The 21,597-nt window shown below is 36.6% G+C and overlaps 2 protein-coding genes across 2 annotated transcripts; both read right to left on the minus strand.

The window, feature by feature from the left end:
• Nucleotides 1–2,331: 2,331 nt before the first annotated feature.
• LOC121789570 (pleiotropic drug resistance protein 1-like) lies at nucleotides 2,332–9,409 on the minus strand. Its single transcript, XM_042187999.1, has 21 exons — nucleotides 8,795–9,409; nucleotides 8,611–8,731; nucleotides 8,345–8,518; nucleotides 8,092–8,251; nucleotides 7,921–7,997; nucleotides 7,126–7,179; nucleotides 6,967–7,057; nucleotides 6,586–6,887; nucleotides 6,223–6,504; nucleotides 5,832–6,148; nucleotides 5,601–5,761; nucleotides 5,413–5,516; nucleotides 5,157–5,307; nucleotides 4,826–5,070; nucleotides 4,418–4,750; nucleotides 4,040–4,330; nucleotides 3,728–3,945; nucleotides 3,423–3,650; nucleotides 3,172–3,343; nucleotides 2,842–3,096; nucleotides 2,332–2,768 (listed from the first exon to the last, which is right to left on the minus strand). The coding sequence occupies exons 1-21, from the start codon at nucleotides 9,145–9,147 to the stop codon at nucleotides 2,511–2,513; spliced, it is 4,347 nt and encodes a 1,448-aa protein (XP_042043933.1). The 5' UTR covers nucleotides 9,148–9,409; the 3' UTR covers nucleotides 2,332–2,510.
• Nucleotides 9,410–16,834: 7,425 nt separating this feature from the next.
• LOC121789577 (protein ARV 1-like) lies at nucleotides 16,835–20,874 on the minus strand. Its single transcript, XM_042188002.1, has 11 exons — nucleotides 20,609–20,874; nucleotides 20,289–20,452; nucleotides 20,151–20,198; nucleotides 19,976–20,065; nucleotides 19,815–19,860; nucleotides 19,631–19,713; nucleotides 19,445–19,539; nucleotides 19,077–19,143; nucleotides 18,524–18,599; nucleotides 18,159–18,341; nucleotides 16,835–18,069 (listed from the first exon to the last, which is right to left on the minus strand). The coding sequence occupies exons 2-10, from the start codon at nucleotides 20,415–20,417 to the stop codon at nucleotides 18,238–18,240; spliced, it is 738 nt and encodes a 245-aa protein (XP_042043936.1). The 5' UTR covers nucleotides 20,418–20,452; nucleotides 20,609–20,874; the 3' UTR covers nucleotides 16,835–18,069; nucleotides 18,159–18,237.
• Between the last annotated feature and the right edge of the window lie 723 nt (nucleotides 20,875–21,597).

A 21,597-nucleotide genomic window follows, 5' to 3' on the forward strand; every position in this document is an offset into this window, starting at 1 on the left:
TCTTTTTCGAATTTCAAATTGAAGTAGAGGCGAGGAAAATACTTGAAGCAGAATATCCCAATCATATCGAATTTTTTAATTTCAATTAAATTTGATTTGAAATTTTATTATATTCTGATTTCACTTAGATTTGGTTCAAGAAAAAATAAATAAAAACCCCAACTTAGTTGTAGTACTACTAAATGTATTTTGATTCATACATTTATTTTTAAGTAGATTCTAGAAAATGATTTCCGAGTTTTGATTTTTTCTATATTATGATTTTTTTCAATGCAAATTCCACATGACGGTTGAAATAAAAACCCCAACTTAGTTACACACAAACCACTAGTAGACGATTGTGGTGCTCCGAATATTCGCCAAGGTTGCATGACGATAAAAAATAATTCAAAAACATACTTGGGATTCTACTCTCTTCATCCCATAATAGATGACACACTTGGGAATTGACACGAGAATTTAAGAGATGTTATTTTGTAAGTTAGGTGAAGAGAAAAAATAGTATATTTATATTAATGTGAGAGAGAGTTTTTTCCAAAAAGGGAAATGTGACATTTTTTGTGAGACAAACTAAAAAGGAAAGTGTGACATTTATTATGAGACAGAGGGAGTAGTATTTATAGAATCTCAGATCTGTTTGATTCGACTTTTTAAATACGACTCGGATAAAGAATCAAGAAGAAAACCCAAGAAGATTTACACAAATATGATCCTAGCAAAGAAACATAAATTTGAAGCGCATAAGAAACCTCATATTCTTTAAAATAATTAATGGACAATCAACATGCTAACCCGTAATGGGCTGGACCGAAAACCCGATTTTATATGCAGGTTGCAATTTTAAAGTCCTAACCCTATAATTTTATCAGGTTATTTGGGTCGGCATATGTGTTCCAAAAACGACTGCGAAAAAAATATGTCTCAAGTAACGTGGGATAGAAGGAGTATATAATAACACCACTTTTTTTTGATATTGTTAATAGCAAAATGCTAATGCTAATATGATTATATTATAACACTAACCCTTATTTTGAGTGATGAAGTTAATATCTTGTTTTATTGTGTTGTGATTAAGATTCAAATATTGTATTTTATTAATGATTTGTATAAATTAAATGTAAGTTTATTCTATTAAGCACCATATTTAATGAGTTATTACTATAAAGTTTCTAATAGCTTCAATCAAACTCAACGCAAAATAAATTCATACATTACTATAAAGGTTCTAATAGCTTCAATCAAACTCAACACAAAATAAAATGGGCATGGACTCTAAATCGAAGATGATGATTAAGATTATGTTTTTTCTCATACTGAATGAAATCTTATTGCTGCAATCAAATTTCTTATTCCCTTCGTTCCACAGTAATAGATGCATTTCATTTTGAGCACTCGTTTTGAAAAAAATAATAATAAATGGTTAAAGTAGAGAAAGAGTAAAGTAAAATATATAATAGTGTAGAAGAGTATTATCTACCATATTCTCTATCTTACTTTACTATTTCTCTATTTTAACCATTTGTTATCATTTTTCTAAAATGAGTGCTCAAAATGAAATGTCTCTATTACTATGAAACGGATGGAGTATAAACTTCCAGCCAAGTGGTTCACTATTGAAATGGTTAATGAATTAGTGGATCGCTGCAAATTGGACGAAGAAAGGTCGTATTTATGCACATTGTGCTGATTATACCTATAATTAGTTACTATTAATTTCTTTTCAATCGAATACTGGGAATGTTAATTACAATTTAGCACCAACAGTTTATGTTATAAAATATTGTCCAAATTACTAATTTTAGAAACAATATTGAATATTCTATTTTCAATTAGTTGTTGAACATAAATCAGTACACAAATATTCATGTTACACTAAAAATATTGTTAATGGTAAGAAAACAATGTCAAAAATATTAAACTCATGAGAAATTTGTTGTGGATTAAACTGAGGTAAATTTGATTGTAACTACTATTTGTCCCTAACAAATAGACAACATTTGAAACAACACATATTTTAATGCACAATTGGTAGAGTGACAGAGATAAAAAGAAGAAAATAATTGGAGTATTATTAGTGGAGAATAAAACCTGCCTCGAAAAAAAAATCTTAAACAGAATTGATTTATTTTTAATGGACATCCTAAAATGACAAACATGATCTATTTTTAATGGACGAAGGAAGTATTTTGTTTTGGATTATTCACACTTTGATGTATATGAGTTTGTGATGATTCCGTTTGTGCATATGACGATTGAGGTAGAGATGTAGTGAATGATCTTATATACATAGATCCTTGATTGAAACCAATTGATTTTGTGGTAAAATTAAGGTTACAAATGAAGGCTTCAGATTGAAACGAAAAGGACTATTTAGATCACATACACACTTTGAATATATAAGAACTAATATGCAAATTGTACAAACTTGATTTTATGATATACTACAATCCTAAGACTTACGTATACAAAATCTCTGAACATAATGATTGTAGGTGAACATAAACAGTTATTTATCTCCTCTGGAAGTTGAATGTCTTGATAGAGTAGGCGAAGATGAATGTGAAAAGAACGACGAATCCACATAGTATAGCTGCCACAAACCCGAGCATACCGTACTCGAATCCAAAATAATCTTCCAAGAACTTTTTCACTGTGACACCGTTTTCCATCTCGGTTTCTATTTCTCCGAATTGTGATACTATGAAGCCGTATAACGTGTAGGACACGGGGGTACCCCAGTAGTACCATCTCCACCATACAGGCATCCTCTGTTATCGAAAAATGTAGGTGTTAGTTGTTGATTTTGTGATATGTAGTTGATGAGGGGTGTTTTATAGTTACCGGTCTGGGTATGATGAAACCCGAGAAGAGATTCCAGATGCCGTAGAAGAAGGAAGAAATGATGGCGGCGATGTTGTGGTTTGGTGTGACGGCCACTGTCATCATACCGTAGAGGACAAAGTAGAGTAATGAGAAGAAGAGGAAATATATGAACCATGCGAATTTCTCGACGCTCCAGGGGAATCCCATCATCGAGAAGACTATGAGACCGTAGATGAGTGATTGCACGAAGACATAAGGAATTTCGATGAGGAACTGCACAGAGAGGAAAAGAAGATTGGTAAGTAATTCTGACTTAAATTGGACTTAGGCTAAGCTTAGCACACCCACTTGTGAGAATGCATATGGTAATGCTGAATACATTCCGGCTGCTCTCTCTCTGTAGAAGACGGTTCGCTCGATGGCAACTACAGGTTGAACTGTTGAACCATACTGGAAGCCCAGAAAGTTGATAGCAGCATACATAGAACCCATGGCATTGAATAGATCTTGTTGAGTGTCGCTGCAATACCCAATACAATAGTATTAGAGCATTGAAGTGATGATTAAATAGGTTTCTGGCTAGTTGTGCGCTTACTAACCTTTTGGAGCCGAGGTCCCAGAACATTGTCCCAAATATAAGGGCTATGAAGGTTGTGAACGAGAACCTTACAGCTGTGTACGGTGGATTTCTCCAGTATGACCAGTGTTGTTTCCATAGGCAGGCGATGCACTGTGTGAGGAAAGATTGGGAGTATTTAGTCGGGAAGTAGAGGTCCTTTGTGCCCGGACGAGCCACACTTAATTCCTTGATGACGCCCTTGTTCCTCCTGTCAATTTTATTTTATGCATATGTTTGTTAGTAGTGTTGCATCCTAGACCTACTTCTTCTTAAACTTTGACTCACGTGTATAACTCCGACTTTTTGTAGTAGTCGGCAAACTCAATCCCCAGGGCTAGTTCTTGTGCTGAAGTAGTTACTTCCAGCATCCAGGTAGCTGGATTTATACCATCTTTGATTTTCGGCACTCCTTCAATTGCTTCAAAGTACTTGATCAAGTGCGTGGAATGGCGACCCAATGGTCCAACATATATCTCTTCCCCTCCTCGTTTCATCAAAAATAGCTGCCATATCACATCAAAACGTTGTTTCAGTATGATATGTAGAGCAAGCAACATAAATATCGAGCCTGTAGGTTTATGTAATGATATAGCTTACCTCATCGAATGCTTCAAATATGTCGATGCTAGGCTGGTGAATGGTGCACACCACTGTTCTTCCTGTATTTACCGTGTTCCTGACTGTTCTCATCACAATTGCAGCAGCCCTGGCATCCAGCCCTGAAGTCGGCTCGTCCATAAATATGATTGAAGGGTTTGCAACGAGTTCAACCGCAATCGTAAGCCTTTTCCGCTGCTCGGTTGAGAGGCCACTGACTCCCGGCAACCCGACTAGTGCTTCTCTCAAGGGGGTGAGTTCTACAAGGTCCATTACCTCATCAACGAATACCTGTTAGCAGAAAATGAGGTAAAATATCAAAATCAAGTCAAGATAGAAAACAAGGCAAGGCTTATTATTGAATGTCATCTTATTAACCTTTTTAGTTTTTTCATCAACTTCTTTGGGCAATCTCAACCAAGCTGAGTAAACAAGGGACTCGTAAACTGTGACATTTGGAGAATGGATGTCATTCTGCTCACAGTATCCCGATATCCTAGCAAATGTCTCTTGATTCTTTGGGTATCCAGATATTGTGATATCCCCATCAATATAACCACCGGTTTTCCTTCCAGCTAGCACATCCATCAACGTTGTTTTACCAGCCCCACTAACACCCATCAAGGCCGTAAGAACACCTGGCCTGAAAGCGCCACTAATGCCCTTTAACAGCTCCAGTTTCTCTTCCGTGGCTCCTTGAGCTCTCATTTCCTGCAAATTGAATAGTCTTATGTTATTCATCTCTAAACAATTCTACTGCCTTTTCTTATTAAATCATGAACCTACCGCCGGCATGTCCACTGAGTATCTGACGTTGTCAAATGTGAGAGAATGCGGTTCAAATGGAAGAATCATTCCCCTTTTCCGGTTCTCAGTGAGTTCGATGGCATCTGACCTCACAGATGAAGATCCAGACGAAATGCTTCTCCGCATGGCCTCACTGCCTTGAGCTGGATTTCTGCTGATAGAGCCATGCACATGGGAATCATCTTCAAGTATTTCGGGTAAGACAGCTTGTGGTTTTTCATATGCTGCATTGTTTAATTCAGTTAAAAAGAGGTTAATTTCTGAATTTGATGTACAACACATGTACAAGTTTAATAATTGTGAATCTCACCATCAAGATATGTTAAACATAATAGGTAAAGGATGTTAAATAGCCATACGAATCCGAACAATGTCGCTACCCCAATCCAATACCAATATGCCTGAGGAAAGAACCCTCGAGACTCCATAACAAGAACTCCCAGTTTGGTCCCATTTACCAACTATAAAAAAAAAAACAAAACAATGGTATCTTGATTAGATTGGATATGAATCTATCATGTACACTATGAAAAAGATTACTCATATAGATGGATATGTGTGCTTACTTTGCTCCAACTATGCCCTGTGAATTCATTGACCAGAATTGCATTCTGAGCATACATGAGTGGAGAGGACCAGTAGCCCCATAGCCACCAACTCTTCACATCCCCTACATTACCAATAAAATGTGAGGGAACATAACCAACTATTTTATCATGAGAAAGATTGGAGTGTTTGGTCTCGTTTGTTATACCTCGTGCTAGGACAAAACCACCCAAGGCGAAAAGCAGGAGCAATGCGAATAGACCAAATGTGTTTGCAACAATCATGTTCCTACCGGCTGAACCAATAAATCTGAACAATGCAGATGCTGACTGATGCACAAATAAAAGGAGAAGGTACTGCTTCAAGAACCTGCATCCGGGACTCTTTTAAAGTTGCTACAATTGAAGAAGGGAACGAGAATATTATGATAAGGTCTTACCTTGATATGTTTGGATCGAATCCAATTACATAGTAGGTGACAAATACCCATAAAGCAACTTCAAGGAAGGTGACCGGGATTTTCAGCACCCATGAGGGTATAGCATATGCCCACGGCGGGAAGAAGTACATATCCCTTTGTTTGTAGAACACAGGTAGCTTGTAAATCGTCATGGCAAGCTCAGACATACCATTGAACATGACCATAATGACAGTGAAAAACAAAGCACCCGTGTATATACCCCCGTCCGCTATATCATCTTTCCCCATTTTTGTCCTCAGGAATAGTGAAATCGTAATCAATGACATCACAGTCAGCTGAAACCAGATATAGAAAATATTACTAATTGCTTTTTTTGTAACCAACGCGATTTTAAGTTTATATAGCTTGCCTGGAAGATCTTGAAGTAGAACACAAATGAGTTTCTCTTCATCAGCAAGTATTCTCTGTCGGCGCAGGCTTTTAGTAGCTCTTTTTTCCCAATACCAAACTTCTCCGTTGTCAAAGCTGCAGGGTGGCTTTTGGTCTTATCGAATGGGACTGAGAGCTCATCCCCAAGCCTCCGTCCAACAATGTATGATTGGAAGGCCTCTGCAAATTCGCTAACTGTGACGTACCTGTATGGCTCATTCTTGTTTCCCCAGTATTGCTGTTGATCCTTCTTCGAAGTTACCTGCATTAGTTTCACACTTTGCATTAGAGATTAGATCCTTTGAAAGGCTATAAACTAACTTTGATCATTTCTTTTGCTTACTTCTTGTAAGAAATCAGCCACTCCTTTTCGGGCAGGGCATATAAAACCCATGGACTCAAAGAAGTCTAGCACATTCTCTCGAGGACCCTGATAGACGATCTGACCATCGGACAAGAGAACAATGTCATCAAACAGATTATAGGTTTCCGGTGCTGGCTGCAGCAGGGAGATGAATGCAGTTCCTTTCATGATGTGGACATATTGCCGAAGCATATTCACAATTTGGAAAGTTGTCGAACTATCAAGACCAGTCGATATCTCGTCCATGAATAGCGCCTTCGCTGGTCCAACCAGCATTTCTCCTGTGATTTTTTACACCAAAAATGTGTCAGTCTATTTTTTTTACTTCTTTAGTTCATTTCTACTACTCTGTTTGTTTACCAGTCGTGACGCGCTTTTTCTGCCCTCCCGAAATACCCCTTATCATCTCGTCCCCGACTAAAGTGTCCGCGCAGACTTCAAGCCCCAGAACCTGGAAAAGAATTGTTGATATTGTTGGAATGGTCATTAACTTTTGAGTTTAATCTCTGCTTCAGGTACCTTAAGAATATAATCTGTGACAACATTTGCTTCATCTCCTTCTGTTGCTGCTGCCTACATAATATGAAACATATTGTTTTCATAAAAAGATTCTGAAAATACTGATAGTTCTGAATTAAGCTGAGTTGACTACATTATTGATTTCAATGCTCATTTATGTCAGTTTCATTTTGAATTATGAGTTTCAAATTTCAATACAGGAAATCATGTAGTAAAAAATAAATTTTGAATCTCATTTCTTTGCAATTTTCTAAGGGTCAATCTACTAACCCTGTTTTGCAATTAAACTGAATCTCATTTCTTTGCAATTTTCTAAGGGTCAATCTAAATAATTGAAAGATATTGCAAACGAATCTTTAACGCTAGAGTAGTTAAGTGGTCACAAAAAACAGTTTTGTTTTACTCTAATTAAATATGTGCAGATACCTAGCTTCAAGACAGAATGCAAATAATTGGCATTAAATAAACTAACAAATTGTCACTTTCTTGTAAACAAACTTTCTTTCCCTGTCATCAATTCTAAAAAATAGTATTATCTCCAACCAATTACTGTTAAAAACTGTCTTGCCAATCAAAAAAAGGCAATCGCCACTTCCCTTTCAAGATTTGATGTCACCAGATGACAAATAACGTCAATCGGTTGACAATGTTGACGTTGTGTTGACATTTTCTGTTGACGTTATTTGTCATCGTTCACATCAAATCTTAAAATTAACGATCTGTATCATAGTTTGAAGTTTGTACAATATATAGAGTTTGCATTTAATTATATCTGCTCCGTGAGTGTGTGTTTACCTTCATATAAATATCGACATCAGGATCTGGTTTGATATTTGCTGCTTTCTCTCTTCTTGACAGTTCTGCCAACATATCTGTTCAACAAAAGCAAACAAGACAGCACTTAACTTAGAAATTAAAATACTTAAATTTTTTCTAATAACAATTAGCAACAGTAATTTCACGAACCGTATCTCGATCCAACACCCTGGCATCTGGCCGAAAATGACAAGGTTTCTCTCACAGTCATTTCTCCAATGTGCAGATCATGCTGGCTTATGTATGCTGCAGTTCTTTGCGGTACAAATTCATGCATTTCATGCCCATTGTAAGTAACTCTCCCTGAAACCTGCCCAAATTTTCATTCTTAGAGTTCAAGAAACACATTCAAATGATCCCCACCGATCAATCATATCGCCACGAGAAAAAAAGAAGTACGTACTTTTAGAGTTGGATCAAGCTTCCCGGCCAACGCAAGCAGAAGTGTAGTTTTCCCGGAACTTGGAGGACCTAACAGCAAAGTCATTCTGCATGGTTTAATGATTCCACTTACATCCTTAAGAATTGTGAAGGGCTTCTTTCTACTTGGAAGTATGTGTAGTGTGTTTAAGAATCCCTGCAAAATTACATAAATATGATTAAAAAATGTTGATTTTTTTCCCTTCTTCTAAATACGTATGTATGTTTCAGTTTCTCATCTTTACTTACCTCAAACAGATTTTTGTGGAAGTTGACAAAAGTAGGCAGAGCCCTGCTTGCACTAAAGGCTTCCGCGTCGATATTAAGATGCTCGTACCTGACTTCTATAGACGGAATATCGATCCCAACCCTGCAGATCGATGATATAAGCAATCAGAAAACTGAATCAAAATCAGTGACACAACAAACGCACCTATCAATCCTGTTTCTGAGCTTTAACAAGAACTTCTCATTATCATCTTCCACAGTTTGCACGAGCCTCTCGATGAGCTGCTTCTTGTCCTGGATTCCAAGGTCGTGCACCTCGACCTCGTTGGCGCCTCTTGACCCGAGGAGCAAGCCTCTCCTCAGGCGGTCGAAAGTGGGCAGTTTCTCTAGCGCAGCCCACTTTAAGGCCTCCTCGTCGTCTTCTTCACGCGATGATCGTGTGAACACTTCCAGCCCGGTGTTCCTCCATATGCTTGAGCTGTTCGCTCTGAAGCTTTCGTCTCGTTTGCTACTCGATCTCAAGCTACTGCTCGCTCTGTACAGATCGCCCGCATCCATTCTTACACCAAACTCGTCTCTCTTCTGTTAAATGGTCTTAGTCTCCCTATAGTAGAAAAAAGGGAGCCATTTTGGAAATTTTTTAGGAGAAAATGGGGATGATTTGATTGAAGAGGGAAAAAAGATTGTGTTATATATATAGTTTGTCAAGATATCAAGTTTTGAGCTTGCAGTCAAGAGAGGTTTGAATGTTCAAAAATTGTGGAGTTTTGGAAAGTCTTAAATAAAATGGAAATATTTTATAGTTTTTGTTTCTTGGAAAGTGTAGAATTGCGTTTGTTTTAGTGTTGATGATAGAATACCTCCTTATTTAACGATTATTATTAGAAGTGGAGTGGAATGAAGGCATGTATTGGAAGTTTCCTATTTTGTAATGCACCACAACTTATAATGTAACTGTATTTTGAATTTATGATGTTGTGTTTTATTTTGTCATCTGTTGTACTCCACAAGTCAAGATAGGAATAACATAGAGTGGACAACACTGTGGCTTTCGGATTTAGAACTGAAATATACTTTGTAGTGCTTCGAGAGAGAGAGATTAACGGTAACATGGAATAATTAATACAAAGTCTAAAATAGCATCTATATTAAATATTTGCAGAGATCAAGCTTTCATTAACAAGCAAGAAAACAAGTTGTCAAGTGTTAGATTCTACTGAATCCATTGCAATATAATGTCAAAACTTCTAGATTACTTTAGTTCACTTATAAATTAATATTTCCAAAATTCAAACTTTGTAGGAATCGCTTTTCTCAAAGGAAAAACAAAACAAGTAAAGTTATATAAAAATAAATTAGACTTACTATTATAAATTTGATGACTGGGAATGATTTGAACTTCAAACTGTATCTTAACATACGAGATCAGATTTTGTTTTATGATGAAGAATCAAGAATCAGAGAAGGAATTCTAGGTGAAGTTGAAATGATATTATAGATGCTTCTTACAAATCACTTCATCGATATATCTGCTATTAAGAGTCTCGATTGAGTTCGTTATGAATTTTAAGAATTACTATTACTATAAACAAAAGTGGCTGAAAAATATAGTCGAAAGTTGATCTCATATTTTTATATACAAGTTTTACAATAAAATATATAAGGAGTTAAGTGGAATGTAAGAGCATCCGCAGAGGTTGAAGGACGATGTCCGTCCGTCCGTTCCAGCGGCACGGCACCCGTTGTCCGCCGCTGCGCTCTCGCCGCTGGCACGGCGCTGCTCAATGCATCAAGCACGTCCGTGCCAGCGAGCAGCTGACGTGTCCTCCTCTGATTGGCCAACAGCATTACCGTAGGCAAATTTTTTTAAAAAATATCAGATTTTAATTAAAAAATCTGATTAAAAATAAAAAAAATATATTTTCCCACTTCCCAAAAAATTATATCCGTTTTCTCCTCACTTTTAATTTATTTTTCAATTTTTTTCCCCAAAAATTCACATTTTCATCTATAAATACCTCAACTTCCACACAAAAAATTTCACACCACATTACACAATTCTCATCTAAATTCTCTCATTTCCATTCTTACAATTCTCAATCTTTCTTTCACTCTTACAACAAAAAAATGTCCGACTCCGGCAATCACCCCTCCGACCCCGGCGATCACCCCTCCGACTCCCGCGGTTGGAACCATGAATGGTTCGGCTCGCAACCATTTCTTAGTCCGGAAACGGAATTTTCGGCCCCTCCTCAAACCCAAAGTTCGCAAGCTCTGGGTGGCTATCGGCCTTACCCGGTGGACGGGTGGGCACCCGAACCACCCGTACCTAGAGCGGGAGGGAGCGGCGGCTCTAAAACTCCTCCTTTTCCTACTCGTGGTGTTCGCACCCCGTACACTTCGGGGGAGATGGATCAATTATTCAAAGTGTTTTTGTCTATCTCCGAAGATCCGGAGATTGGCACGAACCAATCCGGGGACCATTTTTGGTGGCGCATCTGTCGCCGGTACAATCAAAACCGGCCGGCTGGAACAATCGAGCGCAACGAGAGTATGGTGCACAATGCCATATACAGAGCCAACGAAGAAATCCAAAAGTTCCAGGGGTATTACCTCCAGGAAGAGCGGTCGGCGGGGAGCAGCAGAAGCGAGGTCGACAGTGCCGCGTTGGCGACCTACCAATCCCAACACTACAAACCGTTCAAGTACCTCAATGTTTGGCAACAGGTGCGTGTGCATCCGAAGTATAGGGTAGGCATATCATTCTCCTCTAGCTCCTCCGAAAAACGGTCGAGGTCGGTATCCCTATCCGACGCCGGCTCCGATGAGGTATCCACCCAGCTCGCCGGAGCTAACTTGGGTAGTCCCAACGCCGGCCCGAGTAGTTCCCAACGCCAGCTGCAAAGAAGGAAGAAGTCGACGGCCAACCGCCCTCGCGCCGCGACTCCATCCACCCCCGATCCCGCTCCCGCTCCCGCTCCCTTTGTGCCATCTCAACCCCCACTAACTCGTTGTGGGGGGTTTTGGCCCAACTCAATTTGGTTGATAGGTCAACTATGACCCCCAAGCAACTTCGATCGCATGTGGCAATGATACAGGGTCTCCAAAGAACATTGGGGGTAGAGCCGGATGAATAGTCTTCCACGGGGGTATTTTTAGCCTTTAATTATGTAATTTTTATTTTTTAGGATTTTAATTATGTAATTTTTATTTTTTAGGAGTTTAATTATGTAATTTTTAATTTTTAGGATTTTAATTATGTAATTTTTAATTTTTAGAATTTTAATTATTTAATTTTTATTTTTTTATAATTTGTAATAGTATTTCGGGTAATTTTAATGCATTTTAATATTGTGGAAATGTTTTTATTTAAATTGAATAATAGAATTGGTGGGTCCTTTGAGCTTGTCCTTGCGGAAGAGCACGGATGTGGGTGTTGTGCTCTTACCTAAGGACAGAAAGTAAGAGTCGGTCCGGGTCCACATCCGTGCTCATTGACAAGAGCACGAATGGGGATGCTCTAACACCTACTATCACTCATAGTAAAAATCGAAATTTTTAATCACCGATACTCCTAATTAAAGGCAGATGGATTATTAAATTTTCAAATTAAAATCTATAGATGCCTAAATTTAGAAGGTCTTTTCGACAAGATAAACTGACTAAAGTTGAAATGAATTTTCTTTGTCATTCAACTCACAATAAATGCGTATTTTATTTTATTTATATAAATAAAAGCGAATTAAGAAATGTTGGTAAACACAATATTATTGGTTGCTAAGTTTCTTGGTCAACACAATCCATTCCAATTGTAGCCTCCACATTTGAATAGTTTTGGCTCTGGGCCCACTTTGACCACACGGCTCACCAAATACTCCATATTATATTTTTCCTATTTTCTAAATTTTCTGAAAATTAAGATAAAAGAATGACTAAATATATTTACATGTATAATTGCTTATTTGCATGACCTTTCCCATTTAAATATAGGGATATTGGAGTCTAATAACTCGAAAAATTTTCAAAATTTATTTTTTCATGAACTTCTAGCTTGACATATAATATCACGAAATTAAATAGTTGTTGAATTTTTTTTTACCGTCGACAAAATCCAACTACATTAAAATGAGATGGATAACCCTTTTAGGGACCTTGTAATCACATTATTATTATTTTTCAGTGGTAAACATATATATTATGTGATGTATTACAAATGAAATGTAGCAGGATTTTGTCATTGGTGAGAAAAATTCGACACCTATTTAAGTTCGTGGTATTATATCAATTCGACACCTATTTAAGTTCGTGGTATTATATCAAGTTCAAAGTTTGAGGAAAAACAAATTTTTGAAAAGTTTCCTAATATTACACACCAAATTTTTGGTATAGGTTTTAAGTTTGCAGTTTTTATATGGAGTACTATATTAACACCAACTAGATTTGTGTATGTAGTCAAATGATTAAGGAGCGATACAATTATTTTATTTCATATAAATATATAATCCTTTTGTAGTCGTCATTGATTTATGTTTTCCAACTAATTACCTCTAATTATTACGATTAGATTGTTTTTATCGTGCGTACTATAGCATAAATGGCATGGAATGACATGTGGCGTCTTATAATTTTTTATTTTACTGTTATAAATGCGTGTTAAATATGATAATTACCTATTCTTATTTTATATTTTTATGTTTGCTTTGGTTTTTTTTATATCATGAATGAATCTTAGAAACACATGATATTAAACATATTATGTGTGTTAAGGGGTTTTTTTTATCTTCTTTGTTTCTTTTATCCTTTCAAAAAAAAATTCTACCATATTTAAAATAGTTAATCATATTTTAAAAAGGGGTCTATCTTATTAAAATATTTAATCATATTTATCACTTTATTTTATCACTTTAAACAAGTCCATCCAAAATCTTGTATCATTAAAAAAATGGTCTATCTTAAATGAGACTAAGCATTATTATACTCTATCCGTTCCTTGTTAATAGATGCATTCTTTTCGACATGTAGTTTAAGAATAGTGTGTTAGAGCATCCACAACCGTGCTCTTGCCAGCGAGCACGGTTGTGGGCCCGGCGCCACTATTCCTGCCTGCTCTCTGTCAATAGCACAACACCCACAGCTGTGCTCTTCCGCAAGGACGAGCACAATTCAATTTAAAATTCAATTAAACAAAAACATTTTCATAATATTAAAATTCATTAAAACACCACAATAAATATTACAAATTACAAATAAAATACAAAAGACATAATTAAAATACTAAAAATTAAAAATTACATAATTAAACTCCTAAAATTTAAAAATTACATAATTAAACTCTTAAAAATTAAAAAATACATAATTATTGGCTAATATTATCAGTGGAAAACTACTGATCTTGCGGCACTAACCCCAATTGTTTTTGGAGACCCAATATCATGGCCTCGTGCGTTTGAAGTTGCGTGGGGGTCATAGTTGACCTATCGGCCATATTGAGTTGGCCTAAGAGCATCCACAACGAGTTGTTCGGGGGTGGAGGTGGCGCATAGGGAGCGGGTTCGGCGCGACGGCTTGCGGTCGGCGTTGGGAACCGCTCGGTCCGGCGTCGGGGCTACCCAAATTATCTCCGGCGAGTTGGCTAGCCACTTCTTCGGACCCGGCGTCGGATAGGGATACCGACCTTGATCGTTTGGAGGAGCCGCTAGAGGAGGATGTTACGCCTCCCATATACTTCGGGTGCGTCCGCGTATCCTGCCAAACGTTGAGGTACTTGAACGACTTGCAGTTCATGGATTGGTAGGTGCTCAGCGCGGCAGTGATGATGTCGACCTCGCTCCGGCCACTCCCGACATTCCGCTGTTCCTGGAGGAAATAGCCATTGAACTTTCCAATTTCATCGTTGGCTCGGCCGATGGCGTTGCGCACCATACTTTTGTTGCGCTCGATCGTTCCCGGCGGCCGGGTTTCATTGTACCGGCGAGCGACGCGCCACCAAAAGTGCTCGCCGGATTGGTTCGTGCCAACCACCGGAACGGTACCTTGATCGTCGATTGGGTATGGTCGGTAGCCACCCGGAACGCCCGAACTTTAGGTTTGAGGAGGGGCCGAATATTCCGTTTCCGGACTAGGAAACGGTTGTGAACCGAACCATTCAGGGTTCCAACCGTGAGAGGGCGGGTGGTCATCGCCTTGGCCGGACATTGTTATGTTGTAGGGCGGAAGAAAGATTGAGAATGGATATGAGAGAATGAAGATGAGAATGAATATGAGAATTGTGTAGGTTGATGTGAATTTTTGGGTGTGAAAGTGGGTGTATTTATAGATGAAAGTGTGTATTTTTGGGGGGAAAAAAATAAAATAAAAATTTAAAAGTGGTAAAAAACGGTAATAAACAGATATATTTTTTTGGGAAGTGAATTTTTTTTAATTTTTAATCGGTTTTTTTAATTAAAAACAGATTTTTAATAAAAAAAATATATTCAAAGGCAACGGCTATGTCGTTGCCCAATCGCCGTTCGACACGTGTCCTGCTCGCTGGCACGGCGCTACTCGATGCATCGAGCAGCGGCGGCGAGCCTCGTCCTTGCCAGCGGCGCGGACGGACGCGGGGCCCGGCGCCACCGTTGTGCATGCTCTTAAATGGATGTTGGAAAAAGTAAGAGAGAATAATATAAGAGATATGAAGAGAGAATAAAGTAAAGGGTTATTTGCCTGTAAAAATATGAACTTTCACCATTTTATGATTTTTCCCTCATACTTTATTTTTTTAATATAAATACATGAACTTTGAATTTTTTTTATTTCTCCCCTAAACCAAAAATCGAAATCGATGTGCAAAAATAAACAAAATAAAATTCCACATTAGTTTTGATTTTTGGTTTAGGGAAAAAATCAGAAAAATTCAAAGTTCATGCATTTATATTAAAAAATTATAGTTCGTGGGAAAAACCAGAAAATAGTGAAAGTTCATGTGTTTACAGGTAAATAACCCTAAAGTAAAAGTGAGTATTACTTTTTGCCAAAAATAGAAATGATTCTTTAACATGGAACGGAGAGAATAGTAATGTGGATGGATTTTGAAGTTTTTTATATGGATATATAATTTACTACTCCTATTTATCACCTTGTCCTACTTGATTGGAGTTTCTATCAATTGGATAGAAGATTACTGAGTTGGGAGAATGTCGAAGACTTGTAAATTGACCAACTAGGTAGACAATTGTCCTAGGACACATCTTAAGGTCATTTCATGATGACCAGGAATTCCAAGTAATACAACGAACATTTTTATACATAAGTTTGACTTTGAATTCAAACTGTACAATCTATCAGCGAACAAAAATGAAAAGAACAAAAAAAAAACAAAAAATAATGCAAAATAATCTCAAATCTGATTCATTCATTGTCGGAGATATTTTGTTTATAACTTTTATTTAGTTAAGGTATCAGAAAAGAATAAATCTCAACGTTCACAGATTTTTTTTAGTTCACTTAAAACAAATACTCCCTGTTCACAAAAAATAGATTAAATTGTAAATGACAGATTTTAATGCATAATTGGTAAAATAAGAAATATTTATTAAAAAAAATAGATTAAGTTGTAAATGACATATTTTAATGCATAATTGGTAAAGTAAGAAAGGAAGAGAGAAAATATGGTGGAAATAGTGTTAGTAGATTGTGGGATCTACATTTAGAATGACGTATATGGTTAATATTGGTTTAAAAGTTTTTATTTTTAAACAGAGTCTAAATTTTGGTGGACGAACTAAAATGATAAAACTTGTCTATTTTTTTAGACGGGAGGAGCATATGTACTCATTTTGTCCTCAAAATAGACGGGGCACTTATTTTAATACTACTATATGCAAAATAGTATAGTTCGTGAATGGGAAAATATGACATTCATTACCTTTTTATATTGCTGAGATAACGAGGTTTTGTGTAATTATTTTTAGAATAAAGGCCAAAACTGGTCCTGAACATATGACTATTTTACTATTTTTGTCCTAAACTTTATCTTTTGAATTTTTACATCCCGAACATTTCAACTCGGATCACAATTGATCCTCCGTTTACAATTCCGTTAATTTTATAACGGTCAACGGGTTTAACTCAATTTTGACCGATTAAAGCTCTTAATTATGATTTTTAACTCACTAATTATATCATTAATTATTATTCTAATTTATTACTCCTAATAAAACAAAACAACTATATTAACAATAAATATACTAAAAACAAATGAAATTAAAATAACAAATTAAAATTAAAATCATTTAAAATACAAAATAAATACTACTACAAAACAAATAAAAATTAAAAAAAGAAAATCAAGAATCAAATTCCAGAACTAAGAATTTTATGATGCTGAATCAATAGAAATCGACCTACATCTACACCAAACCCAGAGATTCATCCAAAATTTGACAATTTTTTTTGCCAAATCATAAGATCAAATCCGCTCCAATCTAATAAAAAATTTCAAAATAAAGAGGCTAAATTCCAGAAATTAACACAAATTCAGATCTACATCCAACCAAATTGGAAAAGCTCACAGATGGCAACTATGGCATGAACAACGGCGACCATGAAGCGAATCGGCTCATATCTCCTCAACAAGAAATCATGATTGTTAGCATTTGTAGAAGCTCCGGTCTGTGCTACTACCGTCGGGTTGCGGCGGCCATGGCATAGAGGTCGATGGCAGAGAGAAGTGAAATGGACGAGATAGAAAGAGAGGGGTGCTCAAGAGAGAGAGCAGAGATGGTTCGCTGGTAGCTGCGACCACTATGTCGGCTCGCCGATAGTAGAGATGTGGCATTTCCATTTCATTATCTTTTTTAATATTTAGTATTTGTTTTGTAGTATTTATTTTGTATTTTAAATGATTTTAATTTTAAAATAATTAATGATATAATTAGGGAGTTAGTAGTCATATTTAACAGCTTAATTTGGTCAAAATCAGGATTAAAAACGTTGACCGTTACAATTTGACGGAAAAGTTAGTTTTGGACCGATTGTGATCCGAGTTGAAATGGTCCAAAATCGTAAAATGAGCATATGTTCAGGACCACTTTTGGCCTTTACTCTTATTTTTATTACGAACTATATAAACAATCTCTAATCTTTGAAAAGTGAATAAATATAATTTCTAAATTTTAAAAAATAGTATATGAGACACTCTTGAAATTAGAGTATAATTACATTCATAGTTTTTTTCAGATTTTGAACAAATTTCTAAAAACAAACCAACAGTAAACCACATCTTATTCCAAATGTAGTTGCATGAGAGAGAGGATGAAGGAAACATACCAAGAAAAAGAGCCAACAATATCCTGTGGACTGCCCACATTTCAACGATGCGTCGACAAAATTCTCAGGTTAGATTTCTACACTCCAATAAACGACTATAACACACAAGCCACCGGTTTCAGGCCAGGATCAACAAGAACAGCAGCACAGCTTAAACTTTTTCACCATCCACTGAAAAAAATTTAAAGAGCAAAATTAACATCTCAGAAATGATTGAATTGGATACATTAGAGCCAAAGATAAAGGTCAATCCTCTTCACCTCAAGGAGGGGAAGTTGATGGATGGGAACACCAAACTGCTTGATGATTTCATTGTTGATGCCATGCCATTTCTGTCAATTAGCTTTGCAGACCGAACGCTTTGCTCCGACTGGTGAAACACTTCAAACCATGTGCCAAGGCACACACAAGCAAGGATCTACTCATCACTGAGTTGGTGATCACTAGTTTAACATGGTGACGATCAGCATGATGTCATTAAATTTGCAGTAGCTAAACTAAGTAATTCGTGATTGCAAGTGGTGTGATGGGTTTTCCTCACAGGGCATGATCATTTCAGAAACAGGCATGATTTCAAGGTAAATTAACGAGTTAGCGAATAATCTGTAGTGTCGATGTATCCCACCTTTTAACGCCACAGTGTTGGATGATAAGACAAACACGTCAATGATTACAATCACAGAGGAAGGGAATTCCCAGACCTACAGAACACAAATTGGGATTGAACAAAATAAGCAAATCTATACATTGGTAACCCATAGTAGTCACTTATAGAAAGAGAGGACTACAGATTGGCATAAGTACTTTTTCCACAAATCACCAACTCAACTGTGTGACAGATGCAAGTTTCATAAGTGGAAAATTTCAGGGTGCAGGAATAACAGTGGTATAGTTGGTGGCAAATTCTGACTGAAAGAAGCAACATTGGTAAAATATTCCCATGTCCGCGTGCTATGGTGGGAATTTCGCAAAGTTCAGATAGTTAAGTGGCTGGAGTTGTTACATCAAATATATGTGAGGGAGAAAAAGTATAAATATGGTGATAGTTCGGAGGGAACTGCATCATTTTCCCTCATTAGTAACAAAGGTCAACACATGCAAATGTGTGCGATGTAATAATCAACAAGGAAATATAACAACATGATGCTCATAAGAGCAAGCATCAGTATGAAACATACCATCATGGCCAAAACAAAGAGCTTGAAGTAACTTGAAACAACGACTACAAACAGCATATGTTTCCACCTGCCAAGTAAAGAGGTGTGCTACTTAATTCCTGCAACTTCTTTCTTGCAATAAAAAGACTAAAAAAGATAGCATAATTATCCCACTTGTTGAGAAGGTTTCCATCATATTTATACATCAGAGTATCATTTACTTGTATAACTGCTGTGTGCATCAATAAGGAGTTATAATGTAATCTTTGCTAATATGTGAAGAATAATATGTGAAGAATAGTTCTACTTGACAAAGAATAGCAAGCATGATGCAAATAACTAGACAAACATCAGGAATATATTTACAAATATTACGAGTAAATATTTACCCATGAAAAATAGTTGCTGAGCTGAGAAGCTTTCTTGTGCAACAGAACAACACACTAATAAATATGAGGTTCGCAAACATTACACCAGTTAGCATCTGGGAGCACCCACCAACAAAATACAGAGTGAAGTCAATATCTGCCACCAAGAGTCAATTTTATAAAGCAAAGTAACTTTTTACTTCAAACCTTCCCAAATTCCAGAAGAAATGACGTAAAACTCGCAGGCATGGTGTATTCCTTCTCATTTGTGCTCAAAACCCACATTTTGTCTAGAGCAGCTAAGGCAACACATATACTCTTATGGCATTCAAACGCACAAAGTCATCATTCCAAAATTCATGAAAATTTACAACACTTAATCACAGGATACAGATATCCAACATACCATACACCAGCACCAATTTCCACAACAAACTCTGTCGGAAAGAAAAAAATGCATTTACAAATGGTAAGTAAAATCCAATAGTATAACAGTGTATAAAAATTTACTCAAAATATAACTATGTCAAGGGATTATATTATACGGAGTACCTCAAAATTTACAGTCTCTTTACTGAACATATTGTAGAATACATGCCGATACGCTTTGGGCTTGTGCAGAATCAAATCAAGGATGAGAATCTGAATAGTACAAAGACAAGAAAACGAAAACAATGTACATCATATACTCAAAATCATGCATTATACTCTTCTTTGATTCAATTACCATTACTTCACACTCGATGTACCCATCAGCAACAGCCTTGCAATTTCCCTAAAATTAATCCCGATGGATTATTGATTAACTCATAAGGTCAAAAAGTAATAACAAAATTTGAATGAGCCAACGAAAATGATGAATTACGCATTTCACGAGGCGAATATTTCCTGGAGAATACTGAATGTACAGTGTTTTGACAGGAAATCCACACCGCACACATCGGAAGTCAGTAGTAGTACGTTCCTCTTCACTAGTAGTAACACGGCTCGCCATTTTTGGTTTCGGAGTAAATCCAATTAGACGGCAACCTGATCAGAGCGAACAGTTCAGATAATCATTACTATTCGGATCACAAGGAGCGATACGAATCTACGGAATCAATAGATCTAATCAAATTAATTTGCCAGCAGTTAATGCGCAAGCAACAAATCGTTCGCAACTTAGAAACATGGATAGTATCAAACCACGAAATCCAGAGTGGAGGAATCAGGAGGCCGCCAATCAAGCAAAAGAGTTCCGGCAGAGTTTACGGCGACGCAAGCGGGCCGGTGAGGCAGAGGCGATAATTAGGGCTTTGGATTCCAATTTGGGAATTTGGAGCCAAAATTTTCAATTCATTTCAGAATTGACTCATCAAATTGGCATAAGAGCGTATGCAAAATGCAACGACGGAAGTTATGGGCGTCTTGAGACCGATGGCTCGTCCCAGCTTTCAAATTTCTCTTATATATACCTAGGCATGCACAAACCAAACCGGACCGTAGGTTAACCGGCAGTTCGGAACCCCCAGTTCATGAACCGGAACCGGCGGTGGCGGTTCGGCTGTTCAAGCGGGCCGGTTCAGGTTCGGAAATATCACGAACCGTAACCGGCGGTTCACCGGTTCGAACCGTCAATTCAATAAAATTTTTAATTTTTTTTTATTATTTATAAAATAAATTTTTATATATAAAAATCAATTTTTACAAATAAATAAATACAATAATTTTATAATAGCCCAGATTTATTTGTTGGATCTATGATTCTAAGAAACCATTCTTGATTGTTTCTCTTTTATAGAGACATCCTTGAATATTTTGTGTTTCACTTTCGATGTGATACAAAATATGTTGAATTATTTTCTCTTATAAGTACATGTTTAGATCATTCATTCATCTTTTTCCATTGTGGGATACAAAACTTTCATTTGTTTTCTACTTTTCTTTATTTTTTACTACATTTTATTGTTCACTAACTTTATCTTTATTTTTGTTATGATTCGTTTTCTAAGACAAATTTATAGATAATAATAGAATCAAATAGAATAGTTCAATTAAATTTGAATGTTGCATGTTGCTCATAATTTCTATATTTATAGAATGTGGATGTGTTCAAATAATAATAACAATTGGATTTAAATGTGCTCAATTTTAAGAATTCTAAGAAACCATTCTTGGTTGTTTCTCTTTTATGT

This window comes from Salvia splendens, chromosome 2 (genome assembly GCF_004379255.2).
Source record: "Salvia splendens isolate huo1 chromosome 2, SspV2, whole genome shotgun sequence".
Lineage (NCBI taxonomy): Eukaryota > Viridiplantae > Streptophyta > Magnoliopsida > Lamiales > Lamiaceae > Salvia > Salvia splendens.